This window comes from Phyllopteryx taeniolatus, chromosome 14, assembly GCF_024500385.1.
Source record: "Phyllopteryx taeniolatus isolate TA_2022b chromosome 14, UOR_Ptae_1.2, whole genome shotgun sequence".
In the NCBI taxonomy this organism is placed as follows: Eukaryota; Metazoa; Chordata; class Actinopteri; order Syngnathiformes; family Syngnathidae; genus Phyllopteryx; species Phyllopteryx taeniolatus.
In genome coordinates, this window is record NC_084515.1 from 9,950,469 (window position 1) to 9,964,901 (window position 14,433).

General features: G+C 41.4%; 2 protein-coding genes across 2 annotated transcripts; one reads left to right on the plus strand and one right to left on the minus strand.

Moving 5' to 3' along the window:
• Positions 1–3,529: 3,529 nt before the first annotated feature.
• On the plus strand, positions 3,530–7,496 carry arl14 (ADP-ribosylation factor-like 14). Its single transcript, XM_061796582.1, has one exon. The coding sequence runs from the start codon at positions 3,624–3,626 to the stop codon at positions 4,233–4,235; it is 612 nt and encodes a 203-aa protein (XP_061652566.1). The 5' UTR covers positions 3,530–3,623; the 3' UTR covers positions 4,236–7,496.
• Positions 7,497–9,883: 2,387 nt separating this feature from the next.
• LOC133488571 (zona pellucida sperm-binding protein 3-like) lies at positions 9,884–14,120 on the minus strand. Its single transcript, XM_061796580.1, has 8 exons — positions 13,599–14,120; positions 13,157–13,272; positions 12,553–12,656; positions 12,297–12,474; positions 12,080–12,197; positions 10,644–10,729; positions 10,315–10,547; positions 9,884–10,110 (listed from the first exon to the last, which is right to left on the minus strand). Exons 1-8 carry the CDS (start codon positions 13,977–13,979, stop codon positions 10,073–10,075), a joined length of 1,254 nt encoding a protein of 417 aa, XP_061652564.1. The 5' UTR covers positions 13,980–14,120; the 3' UTR covers positions 9,884–10,072.
• Positions 14,121–14,433: the final 313 nt, after the last annotated feature.

The following is a 14,433-nucleotide window of genomic DNA, read 5'->3' on the forward strand; positions in this document are numbered from 1 at the left end:
AGAGACCCGTAGGCCGCTCACCTCGGAGCCATGGCCGCCGGGACGCCACGGGGCTGGTGTACGTCATGGACAACCCGACCGGCGGAGTGTGGGTGAAGCCCAGAGAGCAATGGACTAGAACCTGACCCCAGATACAACATTAAAGGAATTATTCAACCCAATCAATTGAGGAACAACACAAATCCAATCGTGTTGGCCTTTGGATATGGCACCCCCGACGTGCAGCAGATCCATTATGATTGTCTGAGTGGATCGATGCTGTTTATTGATTTAGTCAAGTGAGACATTCATGTAGCGAATGCTGAACTTCATTGGGGGGGGACGTGAGGCCAAGAGGAAGCGAAGTAGTGGATCACATGAAGAAAACAAGCATTTGTTTACATGCAGACTCCAGCTGTGTTCTTGGGAATCATTAATAAGAGTACAGTACCCTTTATATGGCATTTATACGAATGGAATGGGCTAGAATAAAAAAAAAGGGAGAAACTAAGGAGAGCTACAGTGTTCATTTATTTATTTATCATCTGTGGCATTTTTATGTCTTTTTATATATGTTTACCTCACTTCGCTGTATGATGGTGACTGGGTTGTGTGATGGCCTGACAGGGATATATGGGTTGATTAAGAAATAGCAAGTTGTTCAAAAAGTGTCTGGCAAAGGGTCAAATGAGCCCAATTTCATTTTCTTGCCAGAAGTAACTTGAATACGGCTGGTTTGAAGAATGTGAACTGTTTGAAACATTTAAGCTGTGATTCATTCATTCATCTTTTTTTACAGTTGAATGAGCCTGTGAAGTGTTCTAAATTGTGGTGTGCTTAAGGGCGTGGAAGTTGGACGGGGAAATGGTATTTATTTCCTGGCCACGTCACTACACGCCTATTTAGCTTGTTTTGAAACTGGTCATAAGTCAAACCAGTCAAGTGATGATTTAGGATGGCTTTAGTACAATCAGGTTATACTTCTTTTCTAAGTTGATTGTTTAATGTTGTGTGCACATGATGTCAGTTTTGTTCCACAACCAATAAAGCTGTAGACATTTTATTACAACACTTTGGCCCTTGACATGTTTATTTAACAATAAAGCTCCTGTTTATATTTTTAGACACTGCTTAAGAGATAATCCCTTGATTGTTGTTTCTATTCTTTGCATACAGCTGTAATGATGTGGTTGAAATCACTCATGGCTTGGCTGTTATATGTTTAGTTAGAGTTTATTGTTTGCACTTTAGAATCACAATTCTAGTTGTTTTTTTTTTTATATTATGTTTTTTACATAGGTCTCTTTGGGAACTATTGGGCTAAATCTAGGACTTCAATACTAATTTCGTAACCATCCATGTTTTCGGAATGTGAGAGGCAGAGTACCCAGAGAAAACCCACGCAAGCACAGCGAGAACTGAAAACGTGTACAATAAACTGATAGCAACGAGCCCTGCCGCGAATAGCGAAGAAAACAAGAGCAATTGACCCCTACCCAAATGTCCTCCAATTCCTCTTGCATTAACCTTGAACTAAACGGCTTATAGTTTGTTTAGAAAAAAAAAAGTGTGTCTACATCCACAAGTGGCAAAAACTCTCCGTAGCAACCCAGCTAAACATAACTCCTCCCAAATATACAAAGCTTGTCTCTTACTCCAGATCTATCACTTCAACATACTTTCTCAAACCAACCGTACTGCATTACTATTTAGGCAGGGCTTTGGTGTCATCTTGTGGCATATTTAGTTTCTTAAAGTGCAGAAATCACAAACAGGCAAGTTTCTCTGCAAATAGCTGAGGATAGGTTCCACAAGAAAAAAAAAATGCAAATAGGTGAATTCATGAACAGCGAACCGCTGCTAGTCCACAAGGTGTCTCAGAAAAGTTCCAGGACTGGTGTCAAAAACGATATATTTCACATCCAAACTTCAAACTACAAGTTTTCCCCTAGGAAGTAATTCCCCTGGAGTATAACACAAATTCGCAGGCTTCATACACTTCTGGAAGGATTCTCCTAGGAACCTCCACAACTCAGTCATCACAGATATCTTTACATTGTTCACCTGGCGAAAACGAGTCCCCTTGATGACCCTCTTCGAGTTCAAGCGAGTCAGGGAAAGAAGATGAAAAAGATTTACATGGGTGAGTCGGGAGGTCGCTCCAGCACGGCAATGTTCTTCTCGGCCAGAAACTGTCGGATGCTGAGGCATTGTCAGCAGGCGCCTTGTCATGCTGAAGAAACCACAGAGTGCACTGCCACACAACTCTCGCCATCTTCTAGCGCACTAATTGAAGCAAACGTGGCAGCATATCTCAACACAAAGCAAAACAAAATAAAAAATACAATAAAAATCGAGCAACGGCTTGTAACTCAGACAACTCATAAATTGGCACACTCACAAGTCAAGGTACCACTAAAAAAAATAATCTACCGTACGTATCAATGAGTCATAGTATAGTTAAAATTCTATCATTTCCTTATCTGAAAGTGTTTGGATAACCACCCCTTTTTCCTCCATGGTGTCAGTGTCTGTGGCAAACACAGGGAATTGCATGGGCACAGATATTTGGGTACAGTATATTTGAATCCAAAAGCTACTTTATTTTTTAGCCTTGTTGAGTGTCTTGACGTAGTACTGTAAATATCTGACCGCAAATAAAGCAATTTTTTTTTTAAACGTTGGCGGTGTGGGACAGACAACACGACTGAGACAGACAACACGTAATGGCTGGACAAATTTGGTCTTTCAGGATTGCACTGTCAGACTACTGCAATAAATTCTTGTATTCCGATACGACTGCATCCCGCCTTTTACGATCACTGGGCTTTATCTTATCTAGCGCTGGGAGAGGACTTTCATTTAAGGATTCCTTGAGGTATGTTCACATACTTTTAATATGATATGGCTCGCAAGCAGGCAAAAAAACGTTATGTAGCTTAGCAAGCTTGTGCTACCACTAACAATTGTACGTAAACAATGTGGGCCTTCTGCCGAATCATTCTCTAAAGTTTCGGTGTGTGTGAAGTAATTTCATTACAATAAAGTACTTTAATTACACTAAGTTAGCTTCTAACAGTGCTTTATTTCTTTCTTTCATTATTTCTGTCATGTTGTAAGGTTGGTTTGACCTGACTGATTAGAATACATGACCTGACTGGAGATGACTTTTGAAGATACTCAGTATACAGTACACAAGTATGTACAGTAAATGAACAAGTGATTTAAATCGACACATTGCTCCATCTTGTGATCGGATCGGTGATCGTTTTAAACGCGCTGATCGGTCCCAAAAAATCCTGATCGTGTAAAGCCTACTTTTCAGTTGATGATAAAATTATTTGCAGACGTGGAGGATGAAATGACTGAATACGCTCCCCGTTTACAACACCACGACCTTCTCCTAGATGGTGCCCACGTGGTTCAAATCCTTAGTCTCCTTTGTCCCTGTAGCTCAGCTAATGGTTCATCTATTAAAATTATTACAACACTCAGACGCTCTACAGGATATGACGCCAGATCCAGAACACACCTTAAACGACATGTGAGCAGGTAAAACGTGAACACCCACAAAGGGGAAAAAAAAAAAAACAAAACACCTAATTCAGACTGTGTGAGTACCTGGCCGTACTTGTATGACCTGAATGGGGCAGCGAGGCTCCACACAACCAGAGGTCCGGGTCCTCCTCCTGGGTCTGGACAACGCGGGAAAGTCGACCATCTTGTACAAGCTGAAACACAACAAGCTCGTCGGCACGGTTCCCACCATCGGCTTCAACGTGGAAATGATCGACGTGAGGAAGAAGAAGAAGAACTTGGCTCTGACCGTGTGGGACGTTGGCGGCCAGGTGGAAATGCGACGCCATTGGCGTAGCTTCTACCAGGACACCGCTGCCGTCGTCTTTGTGGTGGACAGCGCGGACAGGGGCAGGGCGCAGGAGGCCAAACGGGAGCTGGAGAACGCCCTGAGGAGCGAGCAGCTCCGCGGCCGTCCGCTCGTCGTGCTCGCCAACAAGCAGGACGTGGACGGCGCCATGACCGTGAGCGAAGTCAAAGACTACTTCAACCTGAAGAGGATTTGCGCCGAGAGGGACTGGTGCGTCCAGCCGTGCTCCGCGTCCACGGGCTTCGGCCTGGAGGAAGCTCTCAAGATGGTCAGCCACACGATCAAACTGCCGTCGGAATCCGCAGCCCACGTCAAGGAGAACATTAAGGGCACAGTGAGTTACATCAAAGCCAAGTCTGTGAGGCGTTGAGTGTGGATTTTGATTGGATTTGTTTCCCCAACACTTGGGAATAACCACAAAAAAAAACGAAACAAAAAAGTGTCATTTAATAAGATGGCACTGCTAAGAAACGACTTGAACTGTGGCAATGTTTAAGCCAAAACAAATATTGTAATTTAAAATAGTACTACAGTTTTAAAAAAATGGTCTTTAGTTTTGAAATGTTTCCCTCAAAACATGCAATTACAGTACAGTAGTTGTAATAAACAAGTTTTGAAATTTTTCTATAAAATCACTGATACTGTATTGTGGAAAATACATCCATCCATCCATTTTCTGAGGCGCTTCTCCTCACTAGGGTCGCGGGCGTGCTGGAGCCTATCCCAGCTGTCATCGGGCAGGAGGCGGGGTACATCCTGAACAGGTTGCCAGCCAATCCCAGGGCACATACAAACAAACAACCATTCGCACTCACAGTCACACCTACGGGCAATTTAGAGTCTCCAATTAATGCATGTTTTTGGGATGTGGGAGGAAACCGGAGTGCCCGGAGAAAACCCACACAGGCACGGGGAGAACATGCAAACTCCACACAGGCGGGGGCTGGAGATTGAACCCTAGTTGGTCCCATAATGCAAATGTACACTATTTTGTTTGCAACTTAATTTTAAGCGTGGCAATGTTTCAACCAAAACATAAATCAGAACTTGTAAACGGGAAATCTTATAATCAACACTTCGGTCCTTCAAGGATCACTGATACAATATTTTGGTAAATTTCATTTGAATTTTAGCTTAGAAAATTTGGCAAGCGTTCTGTAATGAAAATGTGTACTAACATTTAGTAAGCAATAGTGTCAGTGTTTCAACCAAAGGTAGATACTTTTTAGTCCAAGACCTGAAAAAAGGCTGTTTTGAAATCTGAAAAACATACATCAATACTTGCGTACCGTTTCAATCAGCTACAGACACTGTACACAAATAATGGACTGAGGTTTTGCAATCTTCCGATATAAATTCCTATAAAGAAGACTGGTATCATATTGTAAACATTTCATTTGAATTTTGGTTTCAAAAAGTTACCAATTAGTCCCATAATGGAAAAAACGTACACTATTTTGTAAGCAACCTCATTTGAATTGCGGGAATGTTTCCAACAAATTGTAAATACGCCAATCAAAACCTTTTAGTACTAGACTAAAAATGGACTGTAGTATTGAATCTTAACACTTTAATCATGTAAGGAACATCAGTTTTGGACATACAATATAGTAAATACTAGACTTTACACCGATTTTATCGGCCTTATCGGTATCGGCCGATAATTAGCATTTTATGCTGATCAGCTGTAATGTCATAATTCGCCGATCCGATCAATGACGTCATTGATCGGCTCCGCAAAAGACATTTACTCCGCGTCGCCATCGTGCACAGTATATTTGAATCCAAAAGTACCCCGCCTGCTGCCCGAAGATAGCTGGGTTAGGCTCCAGCACTCCCGCGACCCTTGTGAGGAGAAGCGGCTCAGAAAATGGATGGATGGATGGAAGATTGCACTGTCAGACTACTGCAATAAAATCTTGTATTCCGATACCACCGCATCCCGTTTTTTTACGATCATTTGGCATTATCTTGTCAACTCAAATGCGACCGGATACACTCGTTACCGTGACGACGACAACAAGAGTGGATCGCGCCGACTATATTATTATTAAAATGGGGTAAAACGTGTGTTGGTGGTCACCGGTGCTCAGGAGAGGAGAGGATGTTCTTTTAAGGCTTGCTTGAGGTATGTTCACGTACTTTTAATACGATACGGCTCAGAAGCAGGCAATAAAATGTTATGTAGCCTAGCAAGTGAGTGGTAGCACGAACGGTTGTGCGTAAACATGCCGCCATTCTGTCGAATCATGCTCTAAATTTTCGGTGTGGGAGAAGTCATTTAATTAAAAATAATTTAATTCCATTATTTCTGTCATGTAATGTTGTTTCGACCTGACTGATTAGAATACACGATCTGACTGGAGCAGTGATTTCCAACCTCTATGGAGCCAAGGAACATATTTTACAATTGAAAAATCTCACGGCACACCAACAAACAAAAATGTCGCAAAAAGCGGAGACGTTAATTACTGTATTTACTTCCTGCCATCTAATAGAAGACCATTCATTTGTTCTGTCTCTCACTATGCCTCACTGGTATAAATAGAGGAACAAAGATACATTTATTGTAAATATAATTTTTTGAGCAATTAAGTACACAGGTATATACAGTAAAAGAACAGGTCATTTAAATAGACACATTCCTGCATCTTGTGATCGGATCAGTTTTTTAAACTCGCTGATAGGCCCCAAAAATTCTGATCATGGAAAGACTAGTAAATACATTTCATTTGAATGTTTGACCAAAACATGACCAAATTATCAAAATGTTTAGTTATATGAAATGATGAATGATAATGAAAAAGTGTTTAGATATCACTTTTTAATGCTGAGACAACCTTTTGTAAACTTCTGCACCCACCCCCCCAATGACTAGCAGTGTGTATAGAAATTCAGGGGTGAATGTGTACCAGATAATACATTGGATGTATTGTAAAAAAAAAAAAAATTATCCACATTGTTTGAGCCCAGAACATCGTATACTTTTGTCAAAGAGTTGAGAACCAAGTTAGTGAACTGACAGGCATGTGAAAGTCCAGAAACCATCTGGTGGGATACATTTTGGTAGTTATATTTTCATTTTCTACATTCAATTATTTAATATAATTAATTTAATAGTATATTCATTATTATTCAGTTATTTGTTAGTAATTATATAAAACATACAGAAGCCGATTCCTTTTGTCACAAACATTTCTGTGATGAATGTTGAACTTGTTTGACAGACCAAACTTATCTTTTACATTTCCTTTGTCACACTGGCAAAAATCAGTGAAAGTAAAAATAAAAAAATATATATATACCTTATTGTGTGTATGTCAGGTGGACCAAACAATGAGCTGGCATTAAATTGAGTGGCTACAGAGTGGCTGTAATAAGTCACCGCTGACATCACTTGACTGTAACGTGATCCTTGTTTTGCTGAAAGACACTGTAGGCAAATACAGTTCAGCACTATTCATTCCTGAAATTACAGTAATAAATGGGCATACTGCACATTCTATGAAATGTATGTTTAGTTCGATTTACATTTCTGTGGTGGACATCTATGCATTGTTTTGTCATTTTGAGAAATGTTGAAGAGAACAACGTATATGGCTTAATGTGAATAAAATTAATGTTTCAAGTTCATGAGTTCAAATTATTTGTCCTACAAAAAGTGTTACTAATAATGAAATTCATCTTTGTCATGGGGACAGCGACTGAGGTTGGTTTGATTCTGTCTTTATAAATACAAAAATCCCATTTTTGATTGTCAAATTGGAATATTTGTTTTGTTATTGGGTTGTACTTAGTGATGTAGAAATGCCACTATGCCTTGTTTAGCAACAGGAGAGAATATCAGTATGATGCAGTGCAATTCTCCACACTGGCCTGCTATAAAGTTAATTGCTACTTCTGAAAGTAATCAAAAATAAATAAAGCAGCGCTAGTGTACCAATAACGCAACTTATGAGACATTCATTAAGGGTTTCACCTGTGATTTTAGAGCACTAAAAGACAGAATGCATAGTTATTTTTAGTTTTCCAGCTCTGCTATCAGGTATGGGTGAATTATTTATCAACATTAGCAAAAGCCATTAAGGTCAGCTACTTATGCAGCATCAGTGGTACCTCAGAGCGTTTTCTTGTTGAGCATATTCCTTAGAAGTACATATGTCAATTTAAGTTTTTGTTAAAGAGATTGGTCCTTGTCATGTAGTTTGTCCTGCAGAGGACTGAGGTTGTCCATACCGCACAGTCTCCTCATAAGTGGGTAGATGCTTGCATTGTTCATATGTAGGCAGATGAGCCGTGGTTCTGCCTTCCAGGAGGCTGTCCGGCGTGGAGCTCTCCACCAGAAGCTCCTGAGACGTCGTGACAGCCGGGTGTGCACCATGATCCGGGTTAACAGGTCTAGATCGGGAACACAACACACACTGGACCAGGTATCCCAAAGCGAAGAGAAGGAGCATGATGAGAACGCCGGAAAGTTTCCGAGTCACCATGGCGACGTGGTAGTAGGTAGTTTCCTCCAAAGAGTCGCAACAGGCGGTAGAGTTTCCTCGGGGACAGCAGTCCTGGTCGTCCGGACAAAGAGCAGGTCTGCATCGCTGGATGGAGTGCGTGCCAAGAAAAGAACACACGGTGAGGAGAGCCAACATTTTGTATTGGTGGAAAAACATCGTTATGAGTGATAAAAAAAGAGCTGGCAGAAGAGGCAGGATGTATTGAAGACGAGTCACTGATGCATCATCATAAGAGTCCACAGCGAAGTGCCTTGCTCTCAGCATGTCCCACTCACGTGCTCTGCAACACAAAAGCCAAACAGATTTATTATGCACTTAGTGAGCGCATTATAGCTTCTAGTGAATTGTAACCAAAAGCCTTACATTCGTATTCATTTGCTATGAAAGTAAACAGGCGCCCGGGAAATCGACTGGTCATGTTCCAAGTACTGAAAAGATAAGTAATGATTTATCACAGCGAAGGACAAAACAAGCCTCACTGCCAAGGCCAGCCCTCCAAACACCCCCCAGGAACTTTTGCGAGTTGCTGACCAGAGCTGAAGGAGCTGCTCATAAATTTGTGGCACACACTGAAAGCCCCTGTGGATAACATTTTAATGGATTAAAGGATTGTGTCTTAAAGTCACAAGCAATAAGTTACTCCAAAATACTTGTCTCAAAAGGGTTTCTTCCACACAGACTTTGACAGGGTGTCTTTTGAAAAGGTGCATTAACATGTTCTTAAGCATTTACAGCAAATTGTCAACTACAGGATTTGTTGAATGCTGCCATATTGCTGACCATGAGTGGAGGGTGTTCAATTACAGGGGTTTTGTCTTACTAGCTATGCTTTCTGGTCTCCCATTCATGGAGTTGAACTAATTAGGGGTAGCAACAGTTACACTCACTCTAGCCTCATGACATGGCACTCAAGGCCAAGTTATTGCTTAAATTCAGGCTCTTTTTAATTTGAAATTGGATTAAATTTGGTAGCACTGCAAGCTTGTCTGGATTGGAGGCACAAACAGTTGTGGTCATGTCGCAATTAAGCCATCTCAAAGGAAACGGGTTTGTCTTAGAGTATCACAATTTTAGTTTTGTTACAGACGCGCACAGTACCAAGTTATTAGAGCTACATACAGAATAATGTAGCACAGACCCCTTTGCCAATTGTACCTCACAAAGCAGACACTTCCACACTACATCAGGCACCTCTCACAACAATCAATAATAGGACTACATGGGCAGGTTGTGGGTGGTAATGGAAGGAAGTGCGCCATAAATGCATCCCTCTGAAGAACAGCCGATACGTTGGATTGATCAGTGTTTGCCGAAAGAGTTCACGGTATGTTTGTGTACTTTAACAGAAAGTGCATGTCGCTTCCATTTGTTTTCTCAGGGCTAATGATTTCATTCCTAGAAACCCATTGCCAACTAAATTGTTTATCAATGTCAGTTTGAGTTCCCGGACTGAAAAGTTGGCAAAACATTCAACAGACTGGGTTAAAAAAAATAAAAATAAAAACAATTGAGAGTAGTGTAAAACATTTATATTGGAAAGAGGTTGATCACAAAAACAAGAACCATGTAAGCCAATAAAGTGAAGTTATACAGTGCAGCTTGCTCATATCAATTCAGGTTCCCCATGTGTGAAGTTCAGCTTAGCTTGTCCATCCTCAACCAGACAGGAGGTCCTGGTGAAAGTATTAGTTACCGTCTATTCAACAGTTAGAGGTCCAAGCTGGACAAGTCTCTCTGTAAAACAGCATTTAAAAAAAAGTCAATGACACTAAACAGAATAAAACCACATGACAAATCCTGTATACAGTGCAACCTTTAAAAGTGTTGCCATTTTAAGTGACATTCTTCAGTCGGTTGAGCTGAATGACAATGTAACCAGGGACACAAGTCAAAGTGGTACTAGTATTTCCTCCAATATATTTTTTATGCACTCATTACCTGCTGTGTAGTCAGTTTCTTTCTTTAGACCAGAAGAGGTCCGCTGAGATTTGTGCCTTTGGAATGTTCCTGGGCGAACCCACAATAAATTAGTTGGTTGCATGTGTTTGTTCGGAGCAAAACTCTGTTCCAAATTTGTGGTCAGCCTCGTGTCAGTAGCAGTTTTTTCCTTTGTGGCGACCAGTGGATCACAGGTTCTACACATTTCGTGCTCCCCATCCGCTGACCACCATCTGTATATTTGGGGGTGGGGGGGTAAGAGCAACAAAAACAACAAAAAAAGTGTAATTTACCATAATGGTTGTATAAATGCTGCACAGTGAGATTACCTTTTTTCAATAAAAGAGCAGGCCCTGTTCTGAGATCTGACCCATGACGAGTCTGGAACAGCCCTCAACCAGCAAGTGATGTAAACCTTTGGAGCACAGAACTAAGCCTGTTAAAGTCATCCGTCCATCGATTTTCCAAGCCACTTATCCTCACAAGGGTCACGGGAGTGCTGGAGCCTATCCCAGCTATCTTCAGGCAGGGTACACCCTGAACCGGTCGCAGGGCACATTTACAAATACTGCATCCGGCTAAAGTTAGGTACACATACAGAAACCAGACAAATTTGAGCCTTTTTTTTTTTTTTTTTTAAATGCCTTTTGTGACCAGTCAGCAAAGCCTTGCCTCTGATGTCCAAGATTATCCTGCGTGAATACCATGCAGAGTGGTGTGTAAAGTAATTTTTTCCTCCCCATTTAACACAGAAAATGATTGGAGCTGACAATTTGAGGTTTACACTGTTGCAATGAGAGTTTGCAGCATGCTTCCAAGTCACGAAGAGTCTGCAACCACAATGTAGTTATCAAGTAAGACAACAGTTGTGGTAATCTGTGTGGCACTACGTTGCCACTTACAGGTCAATATTGACACTACAACATATCTGGTTTGGGTAGGAGACTGGGTTCTCCGTGGATAACCAGATGTGGGTAGAGTTGCCAAAAATTGTACTAGGATACAGTTTAATTTTAGAATATGACGCAAGATAAAGTAGTCGTCCTTCAAATAAGTATTCAGTTAAAAACAGTCAAGTGCTGAGTAACTTGTTGAAATCGGCGCATGAAAATCAAGACAAACAAAATGGAAACTTCAAATTCAGACACTGCCTATCACTTTAAAAATCCCAAATTGAATCTTTATAAAATAAGGGCAAATTTGGCGACAATAGTCTTAAATTAACCTTTATAGACGAAACAGCCCAATCTGCTCACACGACAGAAAGCTAGAATTAATTTTATGAAGTTCAAAGTGGAGTTCTTGTCAGCTGAAAGGCAGACATTTTTAGTCAGATGCAGAGAAACATCGCATGACAGCTGTTCTTTTGATTGGTGAAATTGAGTAAAGCCTTGCTTGTGGTCATGTTGGATTGGTGAGAGTTGCGACAGACATTTCTCTGAAAAAAAAAAAATAATAAAATAAATCACGCAAGTAACGAGGAGCTTGTAGCTCAATATACAGTAAAAGTATGATGCACATTAAAGCTATGACAAATCACACAAAAGGTTAAATAAATGCAACTATAGCTCATTACTACGCAGCTCTGGCAATATTGTAGTGTGGTCATTTGCAGTATACCACACACACACACACACAAGTACATGTTCTCTCCCCCCCCTCATGTGTGGGGTCTCAAAAATATATATATAAAATTAAGTTAAAATTGGTTTGGGTGTACCCCGCTTGAGGTCCAAAGCAGCACATTGTGAGTGGGGAGCTTAACCTGACTGTTGGGCTGTTGGTGGAACCTGAACGCTTCAAGCTGAAATTGAAGCATGTGCCCTTCAACCCTGGACAGGAAGTGAGAGCTGGAGTTTGTCAGGAAGGCATCAAAGAGACATCTGTTGAGGTAAGTGCAATCAAATCAAGGTGGGTCGTTCATTCTGATTTAGAGCAACGAGATAACACGTTCAGATCCAGCTCATCAATTAAGCACTCACCCGTTACGCTCAATAAAGTCATATCTTAAGGCAGCATGGGGGTCTGGGCCGGCCGTAGCAACGCAACGCTCCACATAGACTCGCAAGGGCTTGTGTTTGCGGACCAGAGCGGACACCTCGAAATGCATCGGGTCGCCCACAAAGTACGCATGAGAGCGCCTCTCAAACTGCCAGTTGTCTGAAACATGGGGGGGGAAGCATAAAGTAACAATTCGAATTGTTTGAGTAGATAAAATTGAATACTCTGTCCAGATACCAGTCATGAGGCGCAGTTTGAAGTCTATGCGATTGTCCGCTGAAACCACAGAGACTGAAGGTACCCAGGCAGGGCGCAAGGACATGCTAGCCACAGAATAACTCCTGGAAAAAAAGAATGTTGCATTGAGATACAAGGTTAAATTTGTTCTGCGATTATGCTCTTAATCTCAAATTTGAAAATAGAGAACCAGCTGTGATTAAGGAACCCACTCTTTAGGCAATTGTCAAATCCCCAGCCAGCTTTCCCAAAGAAAAGCCTGGAAATGTGAGCCTTGAGACTGCACAGCTGCCCATATCAGAAACTGCCACTGGCTCTTGAATATATGCTTGTCACTTTTATTTTTACTGACCAATTATTGAGAAACAGTCAATTTGGTGCAAAGAATCACATCCAATTAGAGGGGGAATTAAGGACATGTAATATGACAAAACAAATGTGCAGACAAGTAGCCCTCTTAGGACAAACAGCAGCAATGTGGCCAGCAAAGAAAACTGGTTTGACACAGTCTTAAGGTATACAAATGTGCATTTTTTTTTTGTGTGTGTTTTTTTTTAAAGTCTAATTGTGCCATTCAGATAAAACCGTAATTCAAAAAAGGTACTTGTCAAAATGGCACGCGACCGGAATGGTCACTCCATCCAGTCGAAACAAGCCTTCAGATGATGGCTCAGGTGAGTAGACCAGCACATTTGAATAGATTATCTTGTCTTGTGTTGACTAGAGAGATGGAAAAGGTATTGTCTTAAATCCAGGGTTCAAACATTTTGAAAGACAAAATTCAAGCATTTATGGTTTGTCTCTCCCTCTCAAGCACATTACAGCAGTGCCAAGTCAATCACAATTACACCACATCGCACTAAAAAAGGGCTTTCTTAAGAGCAGAATGAATTGAAACATTCTACAAGCTTGGTTCGCTCTAAGAAGCAACTTATGCATTAAATAACCAGTTGCTATTGTTTGGGAAATTACCACAAAAACTAATTAAATGGCTTTTTAAAAGATCAACAACAACAAGAAGTCAAATTGTGCTAACTCGTGGTTACCGAGAGCAGAGTTCCACAGTCCAAGAGGTTGGCCCATATGGTCAACGTCCAGTCATCTCCAGTCTGGCCCGCCCGGCACGACCCACTTCCACTCGCCGGGTCTGAACCGAGGCGCAGATGTTCCGGGTCCACCAGAAATCCCGTGTCGAACAAGTCAGCCTGAACCACGAGCTCCATAGAGTCCGGGTGACATCTTACCAACACCGCTGTGGAGCGAGCGCCCTGCTGCTGTGAAGGGAAATGAGACTGGACGGAACCTGAAGCCACGCTCGGCCTCTGAGCTCCACCGCGGTCGTAAGATACCAAGTGGTAGCGGCGGCTTTCTGTGAGGGCGAAAATGGCGACGAGGACGAAGAAGGGCCAACAGGGCGAACGATTCATTTTTAGGTGTCAAGTTTACAAAAGTTTCACGAAACCGCACCAGTCACCACCAACGTGTAACTATGCTACCGAGATGATGATGATGCCATTACGCTTTGTAGAGTTTTCTTTTTGTTTGGCGTTTATTGAGGTTTAACACCGATAGCCCCGCCCCTTAATTAGCCGCAATTGGCACCAGGTGTGTGGCCATTTGAGGCTACGAGGAACTAAAATGTCTTTTGGTAATGGTATATTAATACAGACTGCGACACTTTGAAAATGGTATAGTATAAATTGATAAATAAAGTTCAAAACAATAATACAAATTATTATTATTTCCTCATGAACACCGACTTTCCCCTTAATGATCTTGGCGCCAGGCGTGTGACCACATTTCCGGTTCCGGTCACTACACCAGCAATTTTATAGGAATTCAAATGCGTTTCGCTTTTTTCTAATTATATTAATTTTTTTG